This window comes from Chlorocebus sabaeus, chromosome 19 (genome assembly GCF_047675955.1).
Source record: "Chlorocebus sabaeus isolate Y175 chromosome 19, mChlSab1.0.hap1, whole genome shotgun sequence".
Lineage (NCBI taxonomy): Eukaryota > Metazoa > Chordata > Mammalia > Primates > Cercopithecidae > Chlorocebus > Chlorocebus sabaeus.
In genome coordinates, this window is record NC_132922.1 from 12,238,261 (window position 1) to 12,265,132 (window position 26,872).

At 47.4% G+C, this 26,872-nt stretch overlaps 1 protein-coding gene across 2 annotated transcripts in view; it reads left to right on the forward strand.

The window, feature by feature from the left end:
* Positions 1–26,872, forward strand: part of FAM227A (family with sequence similarity 227 member A) — an 81,188-nt gene that overhangs the window by 16,185 nt on the left and 38,131 nt on the right. For both annotated transcript variants that reach the window (XM_038007435.2, XM_073006717.1), the window contains 6 exons: positions 1,821–1,967; positions 9,848–9,949; positions 10,441–10,545; positions 12,465–12,588; positions 15,209–15,316; positions 18,174–18,253. In XM_038007435.2, coding sequence (XP_037863363.1) covers positions 1,821–1,967; positions 9,848–9,949; positions 10,441–10,545; positions 12,465–12,588; positions 15,209–15,316; positions 18,174–18,253 — 666 coding nt within the window. The remainder of the gene's footprint in view (positions 1–1,820; positions 1,968–9,847; positions 9,950–10,440; positions 10,546–12,464; positions 12,589–15,208; positions 15,317–18,173; positions 18,254–26,872) is intronic.

Below are 26,872 nucleotides of genomic sequence, written 5' to 3' on the forward strand. Positions count from 1 at the left end.
ATGTTGGCCAGGCTGGTCTCGAACTCTTGACCTCAGGTGATCTGTCCAGCTCAGCCTCGGAGAGTGCTGGGATTACAGGCATGAACCACTGTGCCTGGCCCTTAGCTTGTTCTTTACACCGCCTAGGTCTTAAGTATCCAAACCTTTAAATGCTGGGGAATCTGAAACAGTATGTTGTTCATATCCTTCTTACACCTTTTGGCCTAGGAAATTCCAAAACAGCACAAGGCCTAAGGGTGATGTGAGTCTGCATTGGAACTGTCATACAATCCATTGACGGTGGCTGAGCTAAGTGTCCTGCAAAGGTGGCTCAGCCAGCACATGGCAGAGCTGCCACCTGACTCCAGTCATCTGACTCAGAGTCAGTGCCGCAAATCATTAACTGTTCTTCCATTGTCCATGGCCAGAGCCCAGTTAGGAAGTCATCTGGGCTATCCAGATGTTTCAGTGGGCTCCTTTGGGTGTCAGAAGTTTCCTCTTTAACATATTTTTACATTTTTTATAGTCATCATGTTTTAGTTTTATCCTAAAAATCATCTAATGGTATATATTAACCACAAAGATAGTAATATCCAATATTAGCATTTTAAGAAATTCACACTAAATAAATAACCCCAAAGGAAGGGGAACGACATGCTCCAAGCTACTGATGATATTAATAGTAACCGAAAGTAATCAGTGAGTGGTTAATTAAATTATAGCACATCTTAACATGATATATCATCTTTTTTTTTTTTTTTTTTTTGAGACGGAGTCTTGCTCTGTCACCCAGGCTGGAGTGCAGTGGCGCTATCTCTGCTCACTGCAAGCTCCGCCTCCTGGGTTCACGCCATTCTCTTGCCTCAGCCTCCCAAGTAGCTGGGACTACAGGTGCCTGCCACCACACCCGGCTAATTTTTTTGTATTTTTAGTAGAGATGGGGTTTCATCATGTTGGCCAGGATGGTCTCGATTTCCTGACCTTGTGATCCACCCACCTTGGCCACCCAAAGTGCTAGGATTACAGGTGTGAGCCACTGCACCCAGCCGATATATCATCTTAAATGATAATTTTGAAGACAACGTAACTACATGAAAATCTAAAGTAAAGTAGATAAAGCGGGATATAAAAATCATATACATATATATTTGACTTCTTAGAGCTATCAAAGTCAGCCAGACAAATCTTATATAAATCATATTACGATTGAAGTTACATATTTGTGTTTGTATACATTTGCTCAAAGTCTATAAGGGAAAACAGAAATAATGTAGATAGCACTTTGGGAAGCTGAGGTGAGCGGATCACCTGAGGTCAAGAGTTCAAGACTAGCCTGGCCAACATGATGAAACCCCGTCTCTACTAAAAATACAAAAAATTAGCTGGGCGTGGTGGCGGGCACCTGTAATCCCAGCTACTCAGGAGGCTGAGGTAGGAGAATTGCTTGAACCAGGAGGCAGAGAGCCGAGATCACGCACTGCACTCCAGTCTGGACAACAAGAGCAAAACTTCTTCTCACAAAAAAAGAAAGAAAGAAAAAAAAGAAGAAAGGAAGAAAGGAAAGAAAGGAAAGAAAGGAAAGGAAAGGAAAGGAAAGGAAAGGAAAGGAAAGGAAGGAAGGAAGGAAGGAAGGAAGGAAGGAAGGAAGGAAGGAAGGAAGGAAGGAAGGAAGGAAGGCTGTAGATAGGAGTTTGGAAGGGGTCCTAGGATCCTAAACACCCCTCATTTTCTCATTCTATAAGATTGTTATATTGTCTTCATAATAAAGAGGGGAAGCTAGCCTATTGTTTCAAACTGTCAAAATGTGAACCTCATTTTCATATTCTGCTCTTTTGCTTCAGAAAACAGCAGATAAAAATCTGCTGGCGGAGCTGTACCAGTATCCCAACTTTAACAGCTCCAAGCCAAACAAGCTTCCGAATGGAGTCAACTTCTGTGACATGGTGGGCAATGTGATCCGGGCTGAGAGAGACTGCTTTAGTGGCAAGGTAAGGAAAAAGCAGTGCCTGCCCTGACTTTGCTACCCCATGGGGCAAATGAGGCTGTCACCCTTTCAGGAGAAACTGAGGAACTCACCTAGGGCCACAGGCTGGCAGGTGTCTGAGCTGAGCTAGGAACCCCAGCCCAACCTCACTGCAAAACCTAGATTCCTTCTACCAGAGCAACAGTGTTCAGACTGTTTTAATCACATATCCTACTGGTGTGTAATTTTTATCACAAACCTTCATTGAAATGTGTCTGTTTATAAATTACATACTTATTCTGTTGCCAATCACCACAAAGGATATTAGTATGCTTAATCTCTCTTTCTTTTTTTTTTCTTTTCTTTTCTGTTCCCTTCTTCCTTCCCTCCCTCTTTCTTTCTTTCTTTTTCTTCCTTCCTTTCTTTCTTTCTCTTTCCTTTCTCTTTCTTTCTTTCTTTCTTTCTTTCTTTCTTTCTTTCTTTCTTTCTTTCTTTCTTTCTTTCTTTCTTTCTTTCTCCTTCCTTTCTCTTTCTTTCTTTTTCCTTCGTTCGTTCGTTCATTCGTTCCTTCCTTCCTTCCTTCCTTCCTTCCTTCCTTCCTTCCTTCCTTCCTTCCTTCCTTCCTTCCTCTCTCTCTCTCTTTCTTTCTTTCTTTTTCTTTCTTACTTTTTGGAGACAGGGTCTCCCTCTGTCACCCAGGCTGGAATGCAGTAGCACTGTCATAGCTCACTGCAGCCTCAAACCCCCAGACTCAGTGATCCTCCCGCCTCAACCTCCTGAGTAGCATGCACCACCACACTGGTTAGTTTTTTAAAAAAATTTTTGTAGAGGCAAGGTCTTGCTAGGTTGCCCAGGTTAGTCTCAAACTCCAGGGCTCAAGCCATCTTCCCCTCCCCATCCTTGGCCTCACAAAGTGCTGGGATTACAGGTGTGAGCCACCACGCCCAGCCAATTGCTTTTCTTTCTTATGTAGATATTAGTTAGAATATTCTCTTCTCAAGCCTCTGGGGGTGAGTATGCCTCCTTGCCGAGCCACGCACTAGAGCACCCTGGGTTCCTTGCGAAGAAAGGAAGGAAGTATTCTAAGGCCCAGAGGAACCTGTTTGCTCAGGCGGCACAAATGCTGGCAGCTCTGGGGATGGGGGATCATTGTAGGGAGGTCTTGGAGAAGGGAAGAAGCCCAGGAAATGGTCTCGGCCGCTGTGCAGTTGTGCCTCATGGCTCTTCATCATCAAACAACTCTGGTGTCCCCAAAGCAGCTCTGCTGATTGTCCTCTGAGCTCCTAGGCAGTCACCCCACCATTCCTGAGACCCAGCATCTCAGTCTCTTCTACCTGTAGTTCTCACTGCTGCTTTGAGCCACACCCCCATCTCTCTATCTCTGTCTCCCTCTCCTTCTCGTCATGCCCTTCCCTCCTCTCTAATTTTTTTTTTTTTTGAGACAGCGTCTCGCCCTGTCGCCAGGCTGGATGGAGTGTAATGGTGCGATCTCAGCTCACTGCAACCTCCGACTCCCTGGTTCAAGCTATTCCCCTGCCTCAGCCTCTTGAGTAGCTGGGATTACAGGCATGTGCCACCACACCCAGCTAATTTGTGTATTTTTAGTAGAGACAGGGTTTCACCATGTTGGCCAGACTGGTCTCGATCTCCTGACCTCGTGATCTGCCTGCCTCAGCCTCCCAAAGTGCTGGGATTACAGGTGTGAGCCACTGCGCCTGGCCCCCTCCTCTCTTCTTTATGGCTTCTTCCTGCTGCCTTCTCTCTGGGCTATGTCGGTCCCATCTGTTTCTTGCATTCTGACTTCCTAAGAGAGATGATCTGTTTGGGCCAGTCACTGCCCAGAATGACAGTGCTGTTTGCTGGCATGGCCTGCAGTCCGTCAGTGGAAGGGGCGCTGGTCTCTGGGCCTGGCAGTGGCGGCCCAGGTGTCGGGTACCTGATTCCCTTTGCTCCTGCTTTCCTCAGGGCAGAGGCAGTAAGTAGGAGGGACAGGTGCTCAGAGCATCAGGTTCCCTACAGGACGGTGTACAAAGATGCTCACCACCGTGTTCATTACAATAGCAAGGAAGTGGAAAGCAGTACATCTGGGTGGTTAAGTGCCTCTCTGACCTCTAATTTCTTCTCCTGTGAAATGGGAATAAAAACAGTCTCTACCTTGAGGTGTTATTGTGAAATAAATAAGATAATGCATAGAAAGGTGTCTAGCACAGTGCTAGAAGTCATCAATTCTAAGAAAATGGTAGTTTGTATGATTAGTGTTATTAGAAACAATTTAGTGGTCAATAATAGAGGAATAGCATGGTCATCTTTGCCATCTATATCATGGACCGTGTAGCCATGATAAAATGTGATGATAAAAGTGGGTGTTTATAAAGAGTGTATTTTAACATGCCATGCTGTGATGTTGAATGAAAAGTATCAGCATGTAAAACTCTCTACAATTCAATCTTTTTTTTTTTTTTTTTTTTTGAGACGGAGTCTTCCTCTGTTGCCCAGGCTGGAGTGCAGTGGCGCCATCTCGGCTCACTGCAAGCTCCGCCTCCTGGGTTCACGCCATTCTCCTGCCTTAGCCTCCCGAGTAGCTGGGACTACAGGCGTCCGCCACTGCACCCGGCTAAGTTTTTGTACTTTTTAGTAGAGATGGAGTTTCACCATGTTAGCCAGAATGGTCTCGATCTCCTGACCTCATGATCACCCTGTCTCGGCCTCCCAAAGTGCTGGGATGACAGGCGTGAGCCACCGTGCCCTGCCAATCTTTTTTTTTTTTTGAGACAGAGTCTTGCTCTGTAGCCCAGGCTGGAGTGCTGCAACCTTCCACTCCTGGGTTCTACGAGTCTTAGCTCACTGCAACCTCCCACTCCTGGATTCTAGCAATTCTCCTGTCTCAGCCTCCTGAGTAGCTGGGACTACAGATATACAACCACCATGCCTGGCTAATTTTTTGTATTTTTAGTAGAGACAGGGTTTCCCCATGTTGACCAGGCTGGTCTTGAACTCCTGACCTCAAGTGGTCCACCTGCCTCAGCCTCCCAAAGTGCTGGGATTACAGGTGTGAACCACCGCGCCTGGCCAACAATTCAATCTATGTAAGTGCACACATGGGAAAATTTTAGATGAAATACATAGATATTACCACTGGTCTCTGAGTTATAAGGTTATAAGATTATAGGCCGGGCATGGTAGCTCACACCTGTAATCCCAGCACTTTGGGAGGCTGAGGTGGTTGGATCACAAGATCAGGAGATCGAGACCATCCTGGCCATCGTAGTGAAACCCTGTCTCTACCAAAAATACAAAAATTAGCCGGGCATGGGGGTGCACGCCTGTAATCCCAGCTGCTTGGGAGGCTGAAGCAGGAGAATTGCTTGAACCCTGGAGGCGGAGGTTGCATTGAGCCAAGATGGCACCACTGCACTCCAGTCTGGGGATATATCGAGACTCCATCTCAAACAAATAAAAAAAGATTATAAGATTATAGTTGTTTTCCTCCTTTTATGTCTTCTGTTTTCAAGTTGTCTGTAAGAAGCACCTGGAATTATGCTTCTTGGACCCGCTGTTCCTGCACAGTTTGCCTTGACAGACCGCCTGGGCACAGCCTGAGTGTTCTCAATTCATTTGCGGGGTGGGTAGCCCCCAAGGACAGAGACTGCTATGCTATTTAATGCCCCATTTTTGAGGTCCTATGGGGAATCTTTTCCTTCAAACTTACTACAAATAAAACGGTGCAACTCCCAGAATGCTTTCAGCCTTACAGCTGATACTGTTTCTTGCTTTTCTTTGGCTGCCAGGAAACTCAAAGCAAATTTGTGCCCCGTCTTTGAAAGGACCTTCTTCCACCCTGCTTAGGGGCCATGTCAAACTTTCACTTACCTCCTCAAATCCTCTCCTCTGTTACCTCCCCTCACTCTTGGCAGTCAACTTTAACTCTGCTTTAGGGTCTAGGGGCTGCCACCAACCCTGAGCTCCACAGAGACAAAAGCCCTTCCCATCTTGCCCTATCTGGGAGTGCCATCTCAGCTCTGTACCAGGCCTTGCCTGGACTTCTTGGAAGAGCTGTCCACACATGCTGGCTTCATGTTCTCATCTCCACTCTCTTCATCCGGCTGCAACCTGGGTTCCCACCCTCACCCACTGCTGAAAGTATCCCGAGTCAATCATTAGCTTTCACCTTATGGAATCTAAAGATTGTGTTTCTGTTGTTATTAGATAACCTCTGTAGAACTGACCCAGAGGACGACTCCCTACATTCTGAAATTCTTTCCCCTTTGGTTTTGGTGGGTCATTCTCCCTCTATGCAAACAGCACTATCTTGGTCTCCCAGGCTCCTTTACCACCCACGTTCTTTGGGACCCCTCCCTCTGCTCTCTGTCTTCTCCCTCTGCACAAACCCTAGGGGTCAGGTGGACCTGGGTCATTGTCTTACTCTCTTTGTGCTGCTATCACAGAATACCCGAGGCTGGTAATTTATAAAGAACAGAGATTTATTTCTTTCAGTTCTGAAGGTTCAAGATCAAGGGGCCACATCTGGTGAGGGCCTTCGTGCTGTGTTATCCCGTGGTAGAAGATGGAAGGGAGAGAGGCTAGAGAGAGAGGGCGAAAGGACTGAAATTGCTTTTATAACCGACCCACCTCCAGATAACCACATTAATCCATTCATGAGGGTGGAGCCCTCTAACCCAGTCACCTCTTCGTAGTCCCCTACTTCCAACACTGTTGCACTGGGGATTAAGTTTCTAATATGTGAACTTTGGGGGACACATTCAGACCATAGCAATCATATTCCCATATGAGACCAATCACTGCTTCAGAATTGTGTCACTTCCTCCAGGGCCTTCACTGTACTCCAGACTCCCATATCCCTCCATCCCTCTGCCTCTGGCCTCAGCGGCCCTCAGGCTCTCATACCCATCCGTTCTGCTTTTCCTCCAGGACTCCCCATCTTGTTGAAAACACAGCTTTCCACCTGGGCATCAGCCAGTCTCCTCTCTTACCCTCATCTCTACCTCTGTGCACTCTTAGGAAGATGTAACTACTGTCTTTCCTGTGTCTCTTCCCTTTCCCACTGGCCACTGTCAAGTTCAGGCCCCACAACTTCCTGTCTGGGTTACTGTACCTTCTGCCCAGCTTGCTGTCTGCATTGCAGTTCTAATCCCCTCCAATGCATCTTGTACACTGCCACTAGGGATCTTTCTAGAACACCAGTGTCACAGTGTTCTACCCTGTTGAAAATGTCTCAGCACCAGTGCCTTTTCTTTTTTTTTTTTTTTTGAGACGGAGTCTCGCTCTGTCGCCCAGGCTGGAGTGCAGTGGCCGGATCTCAGCTCACTGCAAGCTCCGCCTCCCAGGTTTACGCCATTCTCATGCCTCAGCCTCCCGAGTAGCTGGGACTACAGGCGCCTGCCACCTGGCCCCGCCTGGCTAGTTTTTTTTGTATTTTTTAGTAGAGACGGGGTTTCACCGGGTTAGCCAGGGTGGTCTCAATCTCCTGACCTCGTGATCCGCCTATCTCGGCCTCCCAAAGTGCTGGGATTACAGGCTTGAGCCACCGCGCCCGGCCTCACCAGTGCCTTTTCAACCTCCAGTCCAGTTTCAGAACCGCTCCCAGTCCTGGCACCAGGCATCTCATAGCCTGGCTCCTCCCTGCTCCTTCACCACCTGCACCCGTTGCTTCCTCTGCACAGAAAGCCCTTGGAGCACCCCACATGCGTTAAGTGCTTCCACAGCCTGGGCACATGCTTTCCCCCTCTCTGAGGAGCTCTCAGCTCTCCCTTCATCCTGCAGTTATTTTCTTACATCGTATTTTGTTTTGACTCAGAAGGCATACGTGCCTGTGTGTGACATGAATATATTGTACACTGCTGAGGATTGGGTTTCTGGTGAACCCATTTCCCAAATAGCGAACATTGTACCGACAAGTTATTTTTCAGCCCTTTTCCTCATCATCCTCCCCCTTTTGAGAGTCCCCCATGTCTATTTTTTCCATCTTTATGTCCATGCGTACCCAGTGTTTAGCTCCCACTTGTAAGTGAGAACATACAGTATTTGGTTTTCTGTTTCTGAGTTAGATCACTTAGGATAGTGCCTCCAGCTCCATCCATGTTGCTGCAAAGGTCACGATGTCATTCTTATTTTATGGCTGCATCATCCAGTTTTTGTTTTGTTTTGTTTTTTTTGAGACAGACTCTCACTCTATCGCCCAGGCAGGAGTGGAGTGGTGTGATCTTGGCTCACTGCAACCTCCGCCTCCCAGGTTCAAGAGATTCTCCTGCCTCAGCCTCTCAAGGGCCTGGGATTGTAGATGCGCATCACCACGCCTGGCTAATTTTTGTATTTTTGGTACAGACAGGGTTTCACCACATTGGCCAGACTGGTCTCGAACTCCTGACCTCAGGTGATCCCCCCGCCTTGGCCTCCCAAAGTGTTGGGATTACAGGCGTGAACCACTGCTTTTGGCCATCCAGTTATTTTTACTCGTAACGCTGTCTCGAGACCTGAAGCGCAGATGAGATGCCCTCTCTGGGCTCCACATCCCCCTGGGATGCCTTGTCCCAGGATTCCTACCACACTGTTGTAAACGTCTCTATATCTGTGAACACCTGGAGGGCAGGGAGTCTACGGCATCATCCTGGGCACCTGTAGGTGCTCAATAAATGTTTTCTGAAGAGCTGACATGAAATTCTTTTTGAAAGGAGGGAGGAGTGTGAATGAATAAACAATCAGTAACTAGTATACTCCTGCAAGTGTTTCCTGAATGCCTGGCAGTGTTCTAAGCACGTAATAGGAACCACTCATCAAACCTCCACAACAGTCCTTGAGGCGGGGACCATGACCATCTCCATGTGTTGTGTGAAGAAATGGAGCACAGAGAGGTTCAGTAACTTTACTCAAAGTCACACAGCCAATATGTGAAAGAGCTGGATTTGAATCCAAGCAGTCTGGCACTCAAGTCTGTGCTCTTAATCACTCCACTAGACTGCCAGTCTGAAGAAACACGAGGAAAGGTGAGAAAGACAAAGCAAACAGCAGGGCTCAGAGAGCTCCTTGTGAGTGGATGAGGCTCGTTTATCCATGCATGACGATCTTACCTGTGTGGAGGCTGCAGGGGAATGCCACAGGGCCTTTCCCTCTGCATCCCGGAGATGGGAGAACAGGCTGTCTCCAGATGGTAAAGGAGAGGCACCCATGTGAGTCCGGGACCAGGCTACTGGCTTGGAACCTCCTGGCCCATGTGAGCTCAGGCAAGAATGCTGACCTTTCAATCCTTACTTGCCTCTTCTATACAGCAGGATAACTATACTACCTACCACATAGATTGTGGAAAATAGAAGTGAGAGGAGGTGCTAGCCCTGGGGCAGATACAGGAAGTATTCACTAAATGGTACATGTTGTTATTACAGTGGGAGCTTTGGAGCCAGGGCAAGGGTGAAGACCCAGTTGTATGACAATGGAAGCTACGTACTGCTGCTCTGACCTCACGGATAATTCCATTTTAACTTCAGAATTCCATATGCTTGCTGCTAACTCAGCAGAATCTTAGAGTTCTGTGGTTTATGTTTGCCCAGTAACTGCGTTGGTTGATATTAGTTGCTGTTGGCTGAGTGTAGGAGGTGAGAGCTGGAGGTAGTTGGTGTGTGGAGCAGCTGTCCAGAGTCTAGAGTTGTGGGTTCCAATCCTGGCTCAGCCACTTGCCATTTTGGTCCTTGGTTTCCTCATCTACGAGATAACAATGTATGCCTCATAAGACTATTATAGGGGTTAAATGAGAGTATGTAAAATTACCTGGATAGGGCCTCACTGACAGGTTAGGTGGTTTTTCTGTTCACTCTAAAATACATTGACTCCAGATGGATTTTTTTAAAAAGAATAACAACAGTAATAATAATGTGAATTTTATTTTTTTTCAAGCGTTTCTGTTCAGGGAGAGAATTAGAGAAATTTCTGTCTTCTCCTTCTCCAAGAGCCATCTGGCTAGATAGCTTTTGGTGGATATTTCATGAGAGGTACCAGGTAAATACAAATCTGCTTGTTTCTCTGCCTTGCTTCAGTCATTTTGCTACAGAACCAATTCCATCCTCTTTGACATGGGCTACAAGCCCTTCTGATCCCATGGAGCACCCCGCAGCCTCACCTGTCACCCGGTCCCCTCCCTACCCATGCCTCAGCCACACACCCTGTGCTTCAGCCATTGTGCAATGCCCTGCGGCTCCCCCAGGCTTTAGGAGCTGGTTGCACGGCTGTCACAGGCAGGGTTGAGAGTAGACCTCAGGACTTCTGGGCCAGCCTTAGGGTGCTGTCTTCAACAGTGCTCTGCCTCTGTGTACGTGCTTTGTAAATCTCATCCCCAAAAATGAACACGTTATTTCATAAAGCAAACGAGGCTAAATATCTTGAGAATAAGATTGCTGGAAATGAAAGCAATACTGACTTAAAAATCCCAGCCCCTCAGTTGTTTCAGCAAGAGATTTTAGTAATTCCTTTTTCATTTCTATTCCTGGCAGCCAAACAAGGAGCTCCAGAATAATCTGTTCGACCGGATAGCCCAGCACTATGCCTTACTTTTGTTTCGTGTACCCAAGTCCCACTATGAAGAGGCGCTCTTAAAAGTGAGCATCAGCCACTATCTAGAAAAAAAGTCACATTAGATTTCTATTCATTTCTGATGCCAAGAGAATGTCTTAAACATTCTTTACATAAGGGAGTAATTACTAAATCGTGATAATCCATACACTGACTTGCAATGTAGAAGTTACAAAAATATAGTAGAGCTATTTATACTGATTGGGAGATGCAATGATATATTTAAGTGAAAAAGCAATTTATACAACATATATATATGTATATATATATACATATATATACAACATATATATATATATATGCCTATGAATAGGAAAAAAAAACCCTGAAAAATATTTACCAAACTCTTAGCGATGCTTATCACTGGGAAGTGAAGTTATAAGAAACTTTCCTCGTTGGGCACGGTGGCTCACACCTGTAATCCCAGCACTTTGGAAGACCAAGGCTTGAGTATCACCTGAGGTCAGGAGTTCAAGACCAGCCTGGCCAACATGGCAAAACCCCGTCTCTAAGTTGCAAAAATTAGCCAGAAGTGGTGGCGGTTGCCTGTAATCCCAGCTACTCGGGAGACTGAGGCAGGGTTCACGTGAACCCGGGAGGCAGAGGTTGCAGTAAGCCGAGATCGCAGCACTGCACTCCAGCCTGGGCGACAGAGCGAGACTCTGTCTCAAAACAAGAAGAAACTTTCTCTTTCCATTTTATTATTTATTTTGAGACAGAGTCTCGCTCTGTCACCCAGGCTGGAGTGTAGGAGCATGATCTCGACTCACTGCAACTTCCAATTTCTGGGTTCAAGCAATTCTCCTGCCTCAGCCTTCTGAATAGCTGGGATTACAGGTGCGTACCACCATACCCAGCTAATTTTTGTGTTTTTAGTAGAGATAGGGTTTCACCATGTTGGCCAGGCTGATCTCGAACTCTTGATTTCAAGTGATCCGCCTGCCTCGGCTTCCGAAAGTGCTGGGATTACAGGCATGAGCCACTGTGCCCAGCCTCCCTTTCCATATTATATTTTTCTGTAGTATTTAAATAAGCATATAATTTTAAAATTTAAAATGTGACTATACATATATACTTTTTATATGGGTGTATATATATGTATATATGTACTAAAAGGATTGCTAGAAGAAAATATAAGTGAATACTTACATGATTTAGGGATGAAGAAGGACTTCTTTTGTTTTTTTGCCTCTAGAAACAATGTCTGGCTTTGTTGCCAGCGTGGTGCAATCATAACTCACTGTAGTCTCAATTTTCTGGGCCTGAACTACCCCCCCTACCTCAGCCTCCTGAGTAGCTAGGACTACAGGCATGTGCCACCACACCTAGCTAATCCTTTTTTTTTTTTTTTTTTTTTGAGACAGAGTCTGTCTGTCGCCCAGGCTAGAGTGTAATGGCACAGTCTGGGCTCACTGCAACCTCTGCCTTCTTGGTTGAAGCGATTCTCCTGCCTCAGCCTCCTCCCAGGTAACTGGGATTACAGGCATGCACCACCACACCCAGCTAATTTTTTTTTTTTTTTTTTTTTTTTTTTTTGGTATTTTTAGTAGAGACAGGGTTTCATTCACCATGTTGGCCAGGCTGGTCTCGAACTCCTGACCTTAAGTGATCCACCCGCCTCAGCCTCCCAAAGCGTTGGCATTACAGGCGTGAGCCACCGCGCCCAGCCCCATTTTACTTCTTAGATTGTGTAGATTAAAGAGTATGGCCAAGTGCAGTGGTACACACCTATATTCCCAGCTACTCAGAAGGCTGAGGCAACAGGATTAGAGGATCACTTCAGCCAGGAGTTCAAATCCAGCCTGGGCAACACAGTGAGAACCTTGTCTCTAAACAACAACGACAAAAACTATATATAAAAAAAGAAAGTCCTTCCTCATCCCCAAAGCACGTAAGCCAGGGTGGAAATGCTGAGAACGTTGCCTGAGCTCTGCCTGCTCCGCAGAGGCTGCCATCGCTTCTGAGCAAAGCCATGTACACCAGCTTCTGTTGCTGCTTTCCACAGTCCTGGTTCAACACGCACGAATTCAAGTCTGAGATCTGTAACACAATGAGCCTGTGGATTTCAGGTGAGCGGTGACTTTTTTCCACCGGGGAAAGCGATTCTGGAAAAATGTTTTCCACTGGTACCTAGGTATGTCATTGTTTGCTTTGACACCCTTCATCAAGGCATTCTCTCTTTTCTCTCCTTAACATTTAGAGAGAGCAAAGTATGTATGTAGTTGGAGCCCCAAGGAATACAAATTTTCCTGCTTCCTCAAAACAGTTCTGAGACATCCCTTCCTAATCCCTTTTTTTTTTTTTTTTTTCTGAGATGGAGTCTCCTTTGTCACCCAGGCTGAAGTGCAATGGTGCAATCTCAGCTCACTGCAACCTCCGCCTCCCAGATTCAAGTGATTCTCCTGCCTCCTGAGTAGCCGGGATTATAGGCATGCACCACCACGCCCAGCTAATTTTTGTGTTTGTAGTAGAGACAGGGTTTCACTATATTGGTCAGACTGGTCTCAAGCTCCTGACCTTGTGATCCACCCGCCTCAGCCTCCCAAAGTGCTGGGATTATAGGCATGAGCCACAGCGCCTGGCCCTTAATCCCCTTTTTGTGCTCAGCTACATCTACAGGGAGTGAAGGGCCATATCCTAACAAGATAGCAAAGTTTCAGCACGGCCCTGTTAGTTAACCGTGTGCTGTGGGCTGATGCACGCAGGACTCAGGAACCCAAAAGCAGTATGTGAGTTTAGATCATCCCACCCTGCCACCCTCCATGTGACCCCCCACTGGGCAATCATGTGTCCCTCCCTTCAGCACACACAGGACCAGCTTGATACCTGCTATATCAACCACCTCCGAGTCCCCTCCCCTGATCTCAACCTTGACATTTTCTAAGTTCATTAAAAGCTGCCATGTATCGAAAGGTTCCTGTGTACTAGGCGCTGTGCTAAGTAAGCACTTTCCACATCTCCTATTGTGTTGTAGCTTCCTAAGATCACCCCCACGTTAGAAAATTTGCTAGAAGAACTCATGGGTCTCCATATGTAAGTGTAGTCTCGCTATGATTTATTACAAGAATGTAGTAAGGAAATAGAGCTGGATTATAAGGGAAAAAGGTAGAGTTTGCAGGAATCCATATGCAGACTTCCTTATGCCCCCTCCCTCCCATAAGGAGTCATACAGAGCCCACTCATCCCCCTACAACGAAAAGCTAGCAGCATGTGTGTGTTGCTTCTGCCCAGGGAAGCCCATTAGAGCTAGAGTGCTCAAAGTTTTCACTGGAATAGTCACATAGACACCTCTGTCTGTCACGTACCGCAATTCCAGGAAGGCAGGTGTTCAGCATAAGCCACGTTGTTTGTCCCAACAGTATAGGTGCAACGAGCTGCTCTTCTTCCATTAGAGAGAGTTTTATATCAGTGAAATAAACTGTTTACTAGCCAGGTTCCCAGAGGCCAGCCAAGGCATCCTCACAAGCAGGCCTTTCTGAGGATAGCAGTCTCAGGCCTGCTGTCTTAACTCTTTTCTGCACACCCATTTAATCTTTTTTTTTTTTTTTTTTTGAAATGGAGTTTCGCTCTTGTTGCCCATGCTGGAGTGCAATGGCATGATCTCGGCTCACTGCAGCCTCTGCCTCCAGGGATCAAGTAATTCTCCAGCCTCAGCCTCCCGAGTAGATGGGATTACAGGGGCACACCACCACGCCTGGCTAATTTTTGTATTTTTAGTAGAGATGGGGTCTCACCATGTTGGTCAGACTGGTCTCGAACTCCTGACCTCAAGTGATCCACCCGCCTCAGCCTCCCAAAGTGCTGGGATTACAGGTGTGAGCCACTGCACAGGTGTTCATTCCAGGGCTGTGCCACTCCAAAGCTGGGTCTTTGACCATTATGCCACCCTGCCTCCCATTTTCTGACTGTCTTCTCTTCTTGCTGTTCCACCTTGCTATTCCCTTTAACATCCAAGGCTGCACCTCCTTACCCCAGTTTATCCCCTGTATAAATAAACCCCCCGTCCACTTTGTCCAGCGGAGCCAGCAGCTTTGCATAGTGGCTCAAATGTCTCAAGTAATCCTTGGAAGTATCACTGTCAAACATATAGAGAGACCATTTCTGGCACTAAGCTAAGTGTGATCATGTTAAACAAACATTTACTAAGCACCTATTGTATTTATTATGTGCCAGACCTAGAGCCCTAGAGGTATAAAGATGAAGAAGATCCAGCCCCTGTTCTCAGGGAACTAGCCAGTTCTCGTGGTCTAGCCAGAACAGGGGACATGGAAAACAAATAACTATGATGTCTTCACATTTGCAAAGCATGTCAGGGACTCACACACCTGTGTATTCTGACCCTTACACCCAGCCGACAGGTAGAGCAAGGTCACCATCCCCGTGTTCCAGATGAAGAAGCCTCTAGAGAGGAAGTGACTCACCCAAGGCCACCAGGCTGGTATGGGGCAGGGCTAACACTGGAAGCCCAGCCTCCCAGGAACCAGCAGGGGCTCCCCAGGCCTCTTTTGCAGAAGCATCCATTCTCACTCTTTTTAAAATTTCTTTTTAAATAGAGACGGGGTCCCACTATGTTGCCCAGGCTGGTCTCCTGTGCTCAAGCGACCTCCCACCATGGCTTCTCAAAGTTCTGGGATTACGGGCGTGATCCACCACGCCTGGCCCCATTCTCACTCTTGACTCCTCCCTTAGGCACCTATCCTAGCCCACAGAGCTATGACAGCTGGAACTACTCAGAACTAGACCCAGAGCGATTCCGCAGAGAAGAATTAATGTTACACAGAAGAAGACTGATAAAGGGTAAGTTAGCAGTTACAGCCTCCCGCCGCCTTTGCCGCGGCCATACCCAACCACTATCTAACTGAGGGAGGAGAGGCCTTGGCATTGTTGTCCTCTGGTCAGGTTCTCTCTTGGGTACCCCCAAACTAGCCACCAAAATTCTTTGTGCTTGTGGACTGTAGTGTACAACATAATCATTGGGAGGCAGGGGATGGATTTTGTATTGGAATAGTGGATGCCAGATGATGAGTGTCTACCTATGTGCAAGGCACTGTGATGAGCTCTCTGCCTCTTTTTTTTTTTTTTTTTTTTGGAGATAGAGTCTCATTCTGTCACCCAGGCTGGAGTGCGGTGGCGGCGTGATCTCGGCTTACTGCAACCTCCGCCTCCCGGGTTCAAGCAATTCTCCTGCCTCATCCTCCCGAGTAGCTGGGATTACAGGCACCCGCCACCAAGCCCAGCTAATTTTTGTATTTTTAGTAGAGATGGGGTTTCCCCATGTTGGCTGGGCTGGTCTTGAACTCCTGACCTCAAATGATCTACCTACCTCGGCCTCCCAAAGTGCTGGGATTACAGACGTGAGCCCCCGTGCCTGGCCAGCCCATTTTATTTAATCCTCACGACAGCCTGCTGAAGTCCACACTAAATCCAATTCACAGATGAGGAAACTAAAGCTCAGAGAAGCGACTTGTCCAAGGTCAGCTTTTCTGTTTCACTCAGCAGACACATGATGAGCTCCGGGTGCCAGGTACTCTGCTCAGCACTGGGAACACGGTGGTGGTGGCAAGCCCAGTCCCTCTGTTGCAGGGCCAAGGAGCCCCAGAATTGGGGCTTCTGCCTGGAAAGCTTTGCCCAGGAAGGAATTCAAGGATGAGCTGGGGGTAGAACAAAGTGTCTCACCTTGACTATGGCAGCTCTTTGACTGCTTCTGCAGAATAGGGCTACCCCATAAGCAGTGTGTTGAGAACAAGAGCTCAGGGCCAGTTCTGCAGGCTCATTTATACCCATGTTTAATTACAGGCAAATTAAGGGGCAGGTTATTCAGAAATTTCTGGGAAAAGGGGTGGTAAATTCCAGGTCCGCTCATTGCTAGGGAATGATAAACTGACTTGACGCCTGGTGGGCATGTCTTAGGGAGCTAGTCTTCAATGAGGTCTGGAGTAGAGTTCCACCTCCAACCTCACCTCCTTATGATCTGGTGGGAAATTCAGGCCACACAATTGTCCTGCAGGGGATTAGGCACTGCAGTGGAGGGATTCAGTCCAGCCCTGAGAAGGTCAGTACGTGGTGTTTGAGCTGAGATTCGAAGGGCGGGTTGGTCCAAGGACCTGCAGCGTCAGTATCTCTCCAAATCTGCTGACTCCGACTCTGCAGGTGATCAGGAGGACTTCCAGTGATGCAGAGCACGTTCGAGTTTGAGAAGCCCTGGTTTAGGGCACAAAGGAAGAGAATACCTGAAACCCTTGGAGCAGAGCATGATGGTGGTTACTAGCTGGAAATGATAAGCAGGCACTTACTCAGGGCCAGACGCTTTTTGGTTTTTTTTCGAGACAGACTCTCACTCTGTCGCCCAGGCTGGAGTGCAATGGCATGATCTCAGCTCACTGCAACCTCCGCCTCCCAGGTTCAGGTGATCCTCCTGCCTCAGCCTCCCAACACTTTTACCTGTTAGCTCGCTAAGCATTTCCATTTCTTGAACCCTTCATAGATATGATTTCCCAGTAGTCATCATGCACACTCAGGGAGGTTTTTTTCCTCTTCTTTTCTTTTCCTTCCTTCCTTCCTTCCTTCCTTCCTTTCTTTCTTTCTTTTTTTTAGACAGAGTCTTTCTGTGTCACCCGGGCTGGAGCGCAGCGGCGTGATCTCGGCTCACTGCAACCTCTGCCTTCCGGTTCAAGCGATTCTCGAGCCTCAGCCTTTTGAGTAGCTAGGATTACAGGCATGCGCCACCACACCCAGCTAATTTTTGTATTTTTAGTACAAAAATCAGGGTGAGACAGGGTTTCACCATGTTGCCCAGGCTAGTCTCAAACTCCTGAGCTCAAGCAATCTGCCCACCTTGGCCTCCCAAAGTGCTGGGATTATAGGCATGAGCCACCGTGCCCGGCTGTCTCAGGGAGTTTTTTCAAATTGAAGAAAAACCTAACCCATAAATTGTCTGAGTTTAATGACATTTTAATGAATATTAAATTTAACAGCTATGAATTTGATAGATTGTTTCTTAAGCATTTAAGCATTTTAATTTTGCAGAGCTCCAAATTGGTTTTTCTTCTGAAGCCAGTCCTTTTTTTCCTGTGGGTTGAGTGTCTACCCTATGCACAGGGCTGTGCATACATTATTATTATTATTTTTTTTTTTTTGAGACGGAGTCTTGCTCTGTCGCCCAGGCTGGAGTGCAGTGGCGCAATCTCGGCTCACTGCAAGCTCCGCCTCCCGAGTTCACGCCATTCTCCTGCCTCAGCCTCCCAAGTAGCTGGGACTACAGGAGCCTACCACCACGCCCTGCTAATTTTTTGTATTTTTTTTTTTAGTAGAGATGGGGTTTCACCGTGTTAGCCAGGATGGTCTCGATCTCCTGACTTCATGATCCACCCACCTTGGCTTCCCAAAGTGCTGGGATTGCAGGTGTGAGCCACCTTGCCCAGCCCTGTGCATACATTATTTCCTTTAATTGGCACATTCGCCCTAGAGGGAGATACTGTGCACAGTCTAACAGGATCAGGGTTGGGTAACTTGCCCAGCAGGTGGAGTCAACAGAGAGACTCTAGGTCCGTTGGGTGTCACCCTCTCCAGAAAGGAGGCTGTCTCAAGCTCCTGGGCTGTAATCTTCATTGCCCCATGACAAGACGAACTAATAACAGCTTTTCCCCTTCTATAGGGAGAGAGTTTTCTTTGTTTGCTGGTACGAGAGCCTTCTCCCAGAAGCCAGCCCAGAGCAGGAAATTCTGCCACCCTCAGGTAAGTGGGGAGGCACAGACCGGGACCCCTTGGGGCCCCATAAGCTTCAGAAACCCTGGGTTCTTTTGGAGTATCAGTGGCCTCCTATTAGTTGCACATCTCTGTACCCCTTGCCCAGGTCTACCCCATCTTCTAAGTGAGGAGCCCCGGGAGGCCTCCAGGTCTCCCGTGGGTAAGTGGCACACTAAGGGGCATTCATAGAAATGCAGTGATTGAGAAGAGAGAGGGAAGGAACCAGGTTTTCAATGTAGGCTGCAGTGCAAGATGCTTTTACTTATTTTTTTCTCCACTAATCCTCATGGCAAACCTGAAACCTAGCAGTCATCCCTGATACCTACTTTCTCCTCTGCCCTATTGATGTTCCTTCTGACGTACCTCCCAGAACCACCTGTTTCTCACTCTTCCACTCCCACCACCCTAGTTTGAGTTCCCATCACTACTGCAGTAGGCACCTAACTGGTCTCCCTCAGGTTCTCAGATACTTCTAGGGCCATCTTTTCAAAATGCAGAGCTAAGTACATCATCCCATCACCACCTGACTCTCTCCTATCCCCCGACCCTAAAAACCCTACTTCCAGGCCAGGCACAGTGACTCACGCCTGTAATCCCAGTACTTTGGGAGCCAGAGGCAGGCAGATCACTTGAGGCCAGGAGTCCAAGACCAGCATGGTCCACATGGTGAAACCCCGTCTCTACTAAGAATATAAAAATTAGCCAGGCTTGGTGGCACACACCTATAGTCCCAGCTACTCAGGAGGCTGAGGCACAAGAATTACTTGAACCCGGGAGGCAGAGATTGCAGACAGTTATGGTCACACCACTGCACTCCAGCCTGGGTGACAGAGCAAGACTCTGTCTCAGAAAAAAAAAAAAAAAAAAAAGTCCTACTTCTAGCCAATAAAACTACACCCTCCACACCCCAGAATGCTTCCTCTGGCCTTTAGAGTAGACTGACTTGCATAGCCTTGCTCATCTAGCTCAACCCCTTCTCCACCCTCCTGGGCTCTCAGGGGTCCTGCCATGGGGGACTTCTTTCAGTTCCTTGTATACCACACTCCCTTCCTGTATGTGGCCTCTGTACCTCCTGTTCTTCTTGTCCCAGGTAAGCTCCCATCACCACTGCCATTGTCACTGTCAGCATTTCCTCCCAGCTCCCAAGTCCAGAGACATTGAAAGCATGCAGTTAGCCAAATGCCACAAATAAAGGCCTTTTTTTTTTTTTTCTTTTTCTGAAGAACTGGAAAAAAAAATCCAGGGCAGGGTTTAGCAAACTATGAATCAGACTTTTCACTGCCTGTTTTAGAAAATAAAGCTTTATTGGCGCACAGCCATGGCCATTCATTTACTATTGTCTACAACTACCTTTGCACTGAAACAGCAGAGTTGAATACTTGCAATAACGACTTTATGACCTGGAAAGCCAAATATTTGTCATGTGGCTTTTTGCAGAAAAAGTTTGCCAACCCCTGGTCTAAGAGATATATAGTCATCTTTCCATCTCAGTTCAGATTCTTGTAGGGAGGGAAAAAAACCTTTTATCTACCCTCTTAGGCAAAGTGTATGGATCCCTACAAGTTAAACTGACAAAAGACAGACAGTTTAACAGGAAAAAGGCATTCAAATTTTATTTGATGTTCATATTTTTACATGACACAGGACTTCATTGGAAAAAAGTGAAAACCTCAAGGAAGTGGCTAGGTCTGATAGTTCACATACCACCCTAACAAAGAGCAGTTAATTGTGGAGATGTGACAAGACAAAGGAAAAGAGGTTTGGGCTTCCAGGGATGGTAAATTCTGGGAAGGTAAATATATGGGAGAAACTAATGGAAGATAAGGATTCAATATATATATCAATAAGATTTGTATATGCAGATTCAAGGGTGCTATCTCCAGTGATAAGTTGTCTCTTCTTCCTGGTACTGGAGATGGGAAGCAGGGACACCTTCACAAAGGAAAATTTATGCTCTGCTTTTAGATGGAAAGTGGAATTTTAAAGAGATTTCCTGCATCTGCTGTTTTTCAATTGCCTTCAGCTCAAAATAATTCTTATGCAAAGTGGCCTATTTTGGGATAGCAGATTCTGACCCCCTTCACTCTCATCCTCAGGGTCAGCTTTCTGCCCCTCTGGGCTGGATGAGGATCCTTGTTATACAGACCAATGTCCCTTTCCTTCAGAACACTCATGTAATTATTTGGTTATTACTGTGATCATGGCTGTTCCCCCCCCCCCCAATCTTTTTTTTTAATGGGTTTATTCTTTTAGAGACAGGGTCTCACTCTGTTGCCCAGGCCAGAGTCCTGCGGTATGATCATAGCTAACTGCAGCCTCAACCTCCTGGATTCAAGTGATCCTACTGCCTTAACCTCCTGAGTAGCTGGAACGTGTCACCATGAATTTTTAGTAGAGGTGGGTGGTCTTGAACTTCTAGCTCAAGCAGTCTTCCCACCTCAGCCTCCTGAAGCACTTCAATTATAGGTGTGAGCCACCAGGCCCAGCCTCCCCACTAATCTTACACCCTAGTAGAACATTCCCACTTCTAGTACCTGAATGCCCCATTTCTAATACATATTTCCTTAATAAATGGCATTAGAGACTATATTCATTAAGATAGCCTCCTCTGGCTGGGTGAGGAAGCTCAGCCTATAATCCCAGCACTTTGGGAGTCTGAGGTGGGCAGATCACAAGGTCAGGAGATCGAGACCATCTTGGCTAGCATGGTGAAACCCCATCTCTACTAAAAAAACAAAAAATTAGCTGGGTGTGGTGGCACACGCCTGTAGTCCTAGCTACTGGGGAGGCTGAGGCAGGAGAATTGCTCTAACCTGGGAGGCAGAGGTTGCAGTGAGCTGAGATTGTGCCACTGCACTCCAGCCTGGGCGACAGAGCAAGACTCTGTCTCAAAAAAAAAAAAAAAAAAAATGTTCTCACAGGTTCAGATTCTAGCTGTGTGGCCTCAGGCAAGTTATTTGACTTCCCTAAGACTTTGTTTCTACAGGTATAAAATAGGTACAACAACCATGGTGCCTTCTTGCAGACGTTCTGAAGACTGTGCGACCCCATAGCTCAGAAGGGCACTCAGCGCTGCCTGGCCGCACCACTGTACTGCCCTAGCATGCCCAGGTTCTCCCACCTTCAAAACACTTCCCCTGCAGGGCGTCCTTCCCCACCTGCCCTCCACCCCAGCAGCACCCAGGGAAGGTCTTCACTGAGAAATCACGAGCAGTCAGCAGGAAGGCCCATGCCTTCCCACCACCAAGACATCCTGCCCCTCTCTGCACCCTCGCCATCTGCCATCTCTGTGCCTATGGAGAGGTCCTGCTCCCCTCCCAGCTCAGTCCCCAACCTGTGTTCTGAACCTCGGCCCTCTTGGCTTCCCAAGGAGAGATGCCCTTAGCGCCCCTCTTTCCTGCATCCTCATTTCCTCCCATTCTGTGGGGTCATTCCCATCACTGAACAGCGGTGCTTTCAGCATCTCTTATCTCGACTCCACATCCTCCCCATCTTCTGCTCCCTTTCACTCCAGAACTTCTTTTTTTATGAGACGGAGTTTCACTCTTTTTTTTTTTTTTTTTTTGTGGCGGAGTCTCGCTCTGTCGCCCAGGCTGGAGTGCAGTGGCCGGATCTCAGCTCACTGCAAGCTCTGCCTCCCGGGTTCACGCCATTCTCCTGCCTCAGCCTCCCGAGTAGCTGGAACTACAGGCGCCCGCCACCTCGCCCGGCTAGTTTTTTTTTTTTTTGTATTTTTTAGTAGAGACGGGGTTTCACCGGGTTAGCCAGGATGGTCTCGATCTCCTGACCTCGTGATCCGCCCGATGAGACGGAGTTTCACTCTTATAGCCCAGGCTGGAGTGCAGTGGCGCAATCTTGGCTCACTGCAACCTCTGCCTTCTGGTTTCAAACGATTCTCCTGCCTCAGCTTCCTGAGTAGCTGGGATTACAGGCTTGTGCCACCATGCCCGGCTAACTTTTTTTGTATTTTTAGCAGAGACAGGGTTTCACCATGTTGGCCAGGCTAGCCTCGAACTCCTGACCTCAGGCGATCCGCCCACCTTGGCCTCCCAAAGTGCTGGGATTACAGGCGTGAGCCACCACACCCGGCCCAGAACTTCTTGAAAGATGCCTCTGTAACCCCATCTCTGCCTGGCTACTCCTGTCAGGTTCCTACCCTCGGCAGCCACTGCAGCTGCTCTTGGCAAAAGCACGGGGACCCCACTGGCTTGGACTGAGTCACTCCTCCAACCTGTTTGGTGTGGTTGGCCACTCCCATCTTCTTGAGACGCTTTGTTCTCTTGGCTTCTTTGTTGCTAGACTTTTGACAGTGTCTTCCTTCCTCACTGGCTGACCCCTCTCCATCTTCTCTGCCAGCTCCTTGTCCTGTCAGTCTACTCTTTCCCAAGCCTCCTTCCTTACTATATCTACATATTCTCCCTGGGTGGCCTCATCTGGTCTGGTAGCTTCAAATACCGCCCACACGCCAGTGACCCACCTTCGTCCTGGCCTCTCCCGGAACTTGCACTGGTCTGTCCACCGCCCTCTCAGCCACACCAGGAGGATCTGAGACTTAGCCAAGTGAGGAAAGCACCTGACTCCTAGCCCCCGATGTTCTCTCTTGCCGGGCTGACTGCAGCAGCTGCCACCTAGGCTCCTTTCTTTTACTTGTAGCTCCAACCCAGCCTCCACACAGTGACCAGAGTAACCTTTTACAGGTATACAACAGATAGGGTCATTCCTGCTTGAAACCTCCAATAACTTCTTCATTGCATTTGGAATAAAATCCAGTCTCATTCACCTGACTTGCAGTGCGGTACAGAATCAGGACCCCCAACTCTAGGCGCCTGGCACCCATTCCCTCCCGCAGCACCAGGCACTGGACTTCCTTCTGCCTCTTGGATGTGCCAGGTCTATGCCTGGTTGGGATTTTGCACTCGCTGTCCTCTTTGCCTGGAATCTGCTTTCCTCAGGGATCCAGAGGAGAAAGCTGGCTCCTCCTTGTCCCTCAGATGCCAGGTTCACTGTCATTGCCCTAAAGAAGCTGTCCCTGACGGCCAGCCACTGGCTTCCCATCACCTATCTGACTCTCTGTACAGTATTTATCTTCCTGTTGGGTTGATGTGTTGTTTGGAGTTTGTCTCCCTCTCTTAGAGGTAAACTCTGTCCTGGCGAGGTGGCTCACGCCTGTAATCCCAGCACTTTGGGAGGCCCAGGCAGGAGGATCACTTGAGGTCAGGAGTTTGAGACCAGTCTGGCCAACATGGTGAAACCCCATCTCTACTAAAAATATACAAATTAGTTGGGCGTGGTGGCATGTGCCTATAATCCCAGCTACGGGGGAGGCTGAGGCAGGAGAATTGCTTGAACCAGGGGGCAGAGGTTGCAGTGAGCTGAGGTTGCAGTGAGCTGAGATCGTGCCACTGCACTCCAGCCTGGGCAACAGTTATTGCTGTTCTCTCTCTTTTACCTCCTAGAACAGACCTAACACAAAGAAGACACTTAACAAATATTTCTGGACTTTGTGAACGAGGTCATCTATGTAAACTTTGGCCCTGTGCTTAGCATATGACGGTACTCTGTAAACATCAGTTCCCAAAAAGTGCAGATGACGCAGGTACTGCAGAGGGACAGCCAGCACTCAGAGACCAAGACCAAAATATTATTCAGTGTTTGGGTACCGCCTGTCACAGCGGCTTGAAACAAGCGTGTGTTCTTTGTACTGAAATACGTAAACTCTCTGACAGTTATTTCAGGAACCTAGTTAAGAGATTCCATTTACTGCCCCCAAAATAGAAATAATCAAAAACTCTGAAACCTTAAGCACAGCTGAAGTTTTAATGGGCAAACCAGGATAGAGGGAGTAATTGGGTTTTGTGGTGGAGATAGAGCCTCTCTTGTCAAGAGCAGACACGTTTTCCCATCTGCTCAATGAAAGAGCTGGCTGTGTTCAAAATATGCTTTTCAATGGCAATAGTCTGTCTGAGAGTCCACAATTCAGGGGAATGAATTGCAATTACTTTCCGTCTCTTACCTGCTGTCTGCCCTTCGCTTGTTTAAGTGTTAGGGATTTGCACAGTGGAAATGAAAAAGTATCTAACCACAGAGCTGGCTTCTGCTATGAGACCCAGCTATAAATTAGGACACCTGCCTATTACAGACTGAGTCATTTGTTCATTTAATAAGTATTTTTAAAGATAGAAAAGTTTTAGGAAATGGAATCTGAGGGAGAAAATGATAGGGAGAGAGAACACCAGAGAGATGAAAAGAGCAGCAGGCAGGATCTTCTCCTCTGCCTCTCTTTGTACAGTGGCTCAGCTCTGCGTCCCCCTTTCCTAGCTCCCCATGTCCTAAACCTGGAGAAATGGTATATAGTGGAGAGACCAGACTATCAAATTAGGCATGGATTAGAATCCTAGCTCTTAACCTGGCCAACATGGTGAAACCCTGTCTCTACTAAAAACACAAAAAGTAGACAGGCGTAGTGCCACACACCTGTGGTCCCAGCTACTTAGGGGACTGAGGCACGAGAATTGCTTGAACCCAGGAGGCAGAGGTTGCAGTGAGCTGCACTCCACTACTGCACTCCAGCCTGGGCAGCAGAGCGAGACCCTGTCTCAAAAAAAAAAAAAAAGAATTCTAGCTCTTAGATGAGTCATTTCATCTCCCTGAACCTCAGTTTTCTTATCGGTAAAATGGGTACCTAGAGAAATCAGTCACAATGTGGGCATTAAATGTGATCTTATACGCAAGCACTCAACAAACAGCATAGCACAGAGTAAGAGCTCAATAAACATTAGCTCTTATCATCTTATACAAGGGTGGTACCTAGAGAAACACAGCTGGAGATTAAGAAAAAGGATGTCTTTGAGCCAGGAAGGCATACATTTCAGGGACTCCCAGCATCTGTGAAACCCAGTTGTACACACCTTCCCCCATTATATATATCAGGTGCAAACACGTAGTATTAGGATCCTGAGTTTTGTCTCTGGGAAGATGATGAGATGGCTAGAAACTGCATTGTCAGGGTCCAAGGACATCCCTGGGCTGGGACCTTGGACCTAGGTCCTTGCAGGGGGGAAAACAAACAAACAAACATTTTGGGGGACTAAGGTGGGAGGATGGCTTGAGCCCAGGAGTTTGAGACCAACCTGGGCAACATAGTGAGATCCCCTGTCTCTACCAAAAATATAAATATTTTTAATTAGCCAGGTGTGGTGGTACATGCCTGTGGACCCAGCTCCTCAGGAGGCTGAGGCAAAAGATTTTTTTTTTTTTTTTTGGTAGAGTTTTTGTAGAGCCAAAAAAAAAAAAAAAAAAGACAGTGAAGGAAGGCTTCTGTAAGGAGGAATCATCATCAAAGTTCTCAGTTGCAAACCATAGAATCCACTCCAGCTACTTTAAGCAGAAAGAAATGCATTAAAGGCGCACAGCTCCCCTGGAAGAGCCTCTGTGTTAGCTTCAGAGGCCATGCTACCAAGAATGATGCCCAAACCATAGTGCCTCTGCCAAGGTGTGCTACTCTGTGCCAGTGTGACTGAGGACTGGGTGTTAAAAGTTCTACTCTGCTCCTTGAAAAACCAGTTGCTCCTGTTAACAGCCTCTCTAAAAACTGGAGTCCACATGCTTCCCATTTCCTCCTGTTGCTCATTTCCATCTTGAAGTCTCAGGCAGGGGCGGTGATCTGCACGCCAGCTGCAACTTAAGTCTTTTACCTTGGGGATGGGTCTCACATATGTGAAGAAAAAAAATCACACATGTAACAAGTAATGACCCCAGAAGATGCCATTTGAGCTGAGAACCAAGAGATGAGGAGTCAGCCATTGGAAGAGTAAATGGCAGAACCTTCCAGGAAGAAGGGACAGCACGTACAAAGGCCCCGAGGCAGGAGAAAAAGAGCTCGAGTGTTCAAGAAACAGAGAAGGCCAATACTGTACCCCAGAGAGTGAGGAGAAGAGAGGCACAAGCCAAGGCTGGGATGTAGACAGGGCTGGATGCTGCAGAGTTACAAGCATCATAGAAAGCAGTATGAATATGGATATAATTGAAGTGCCATGAGAATTCATTACATTAGGGATGACATGATGTGATTTATATTTTTTAAAGATCACACTGTCTTTTGAATATGGAGGATGTATTGGAGGGGCACAGAAGACCAGCTGGGAGGCTTCTGTATTTGTCTAAATGACAAATATAGAAGGTGGCAAGAAGCAGACAGACCTGACACATTGGGAGTTGGATCTTTCAACACTTGCTAGTGGGATGGCTTTGGGAGTGGGGAGAAGTGGGGGAAGAAAGGACGGAGTTGAAGGTTGCTTCCCAGGTGTGCAGCTTCAGCATCCGAATGGTGCCATTTACCGAGATGGACAGTGTAGGGTTTGAGTTAGTGGAAAGCTATCAAGAGTTCAACTTTGAACTTGTTAACTTTAAGGTGCCAATGAAAAGTGCAAATGAAGATAGATGCCAAGTAGGTAGATAAACAAGACTGGACTTTGGAGGAGAGGCCTGGCTTACAGAGAGAACAATTTCTACCCAAACCAAAATATGGGAACTAGGAGTGCATGACCACTGCGGAGCCACAGGCAAAGGCACTGGGGTACGGTACTGGCCTTCTCTGGACTTGGTGCC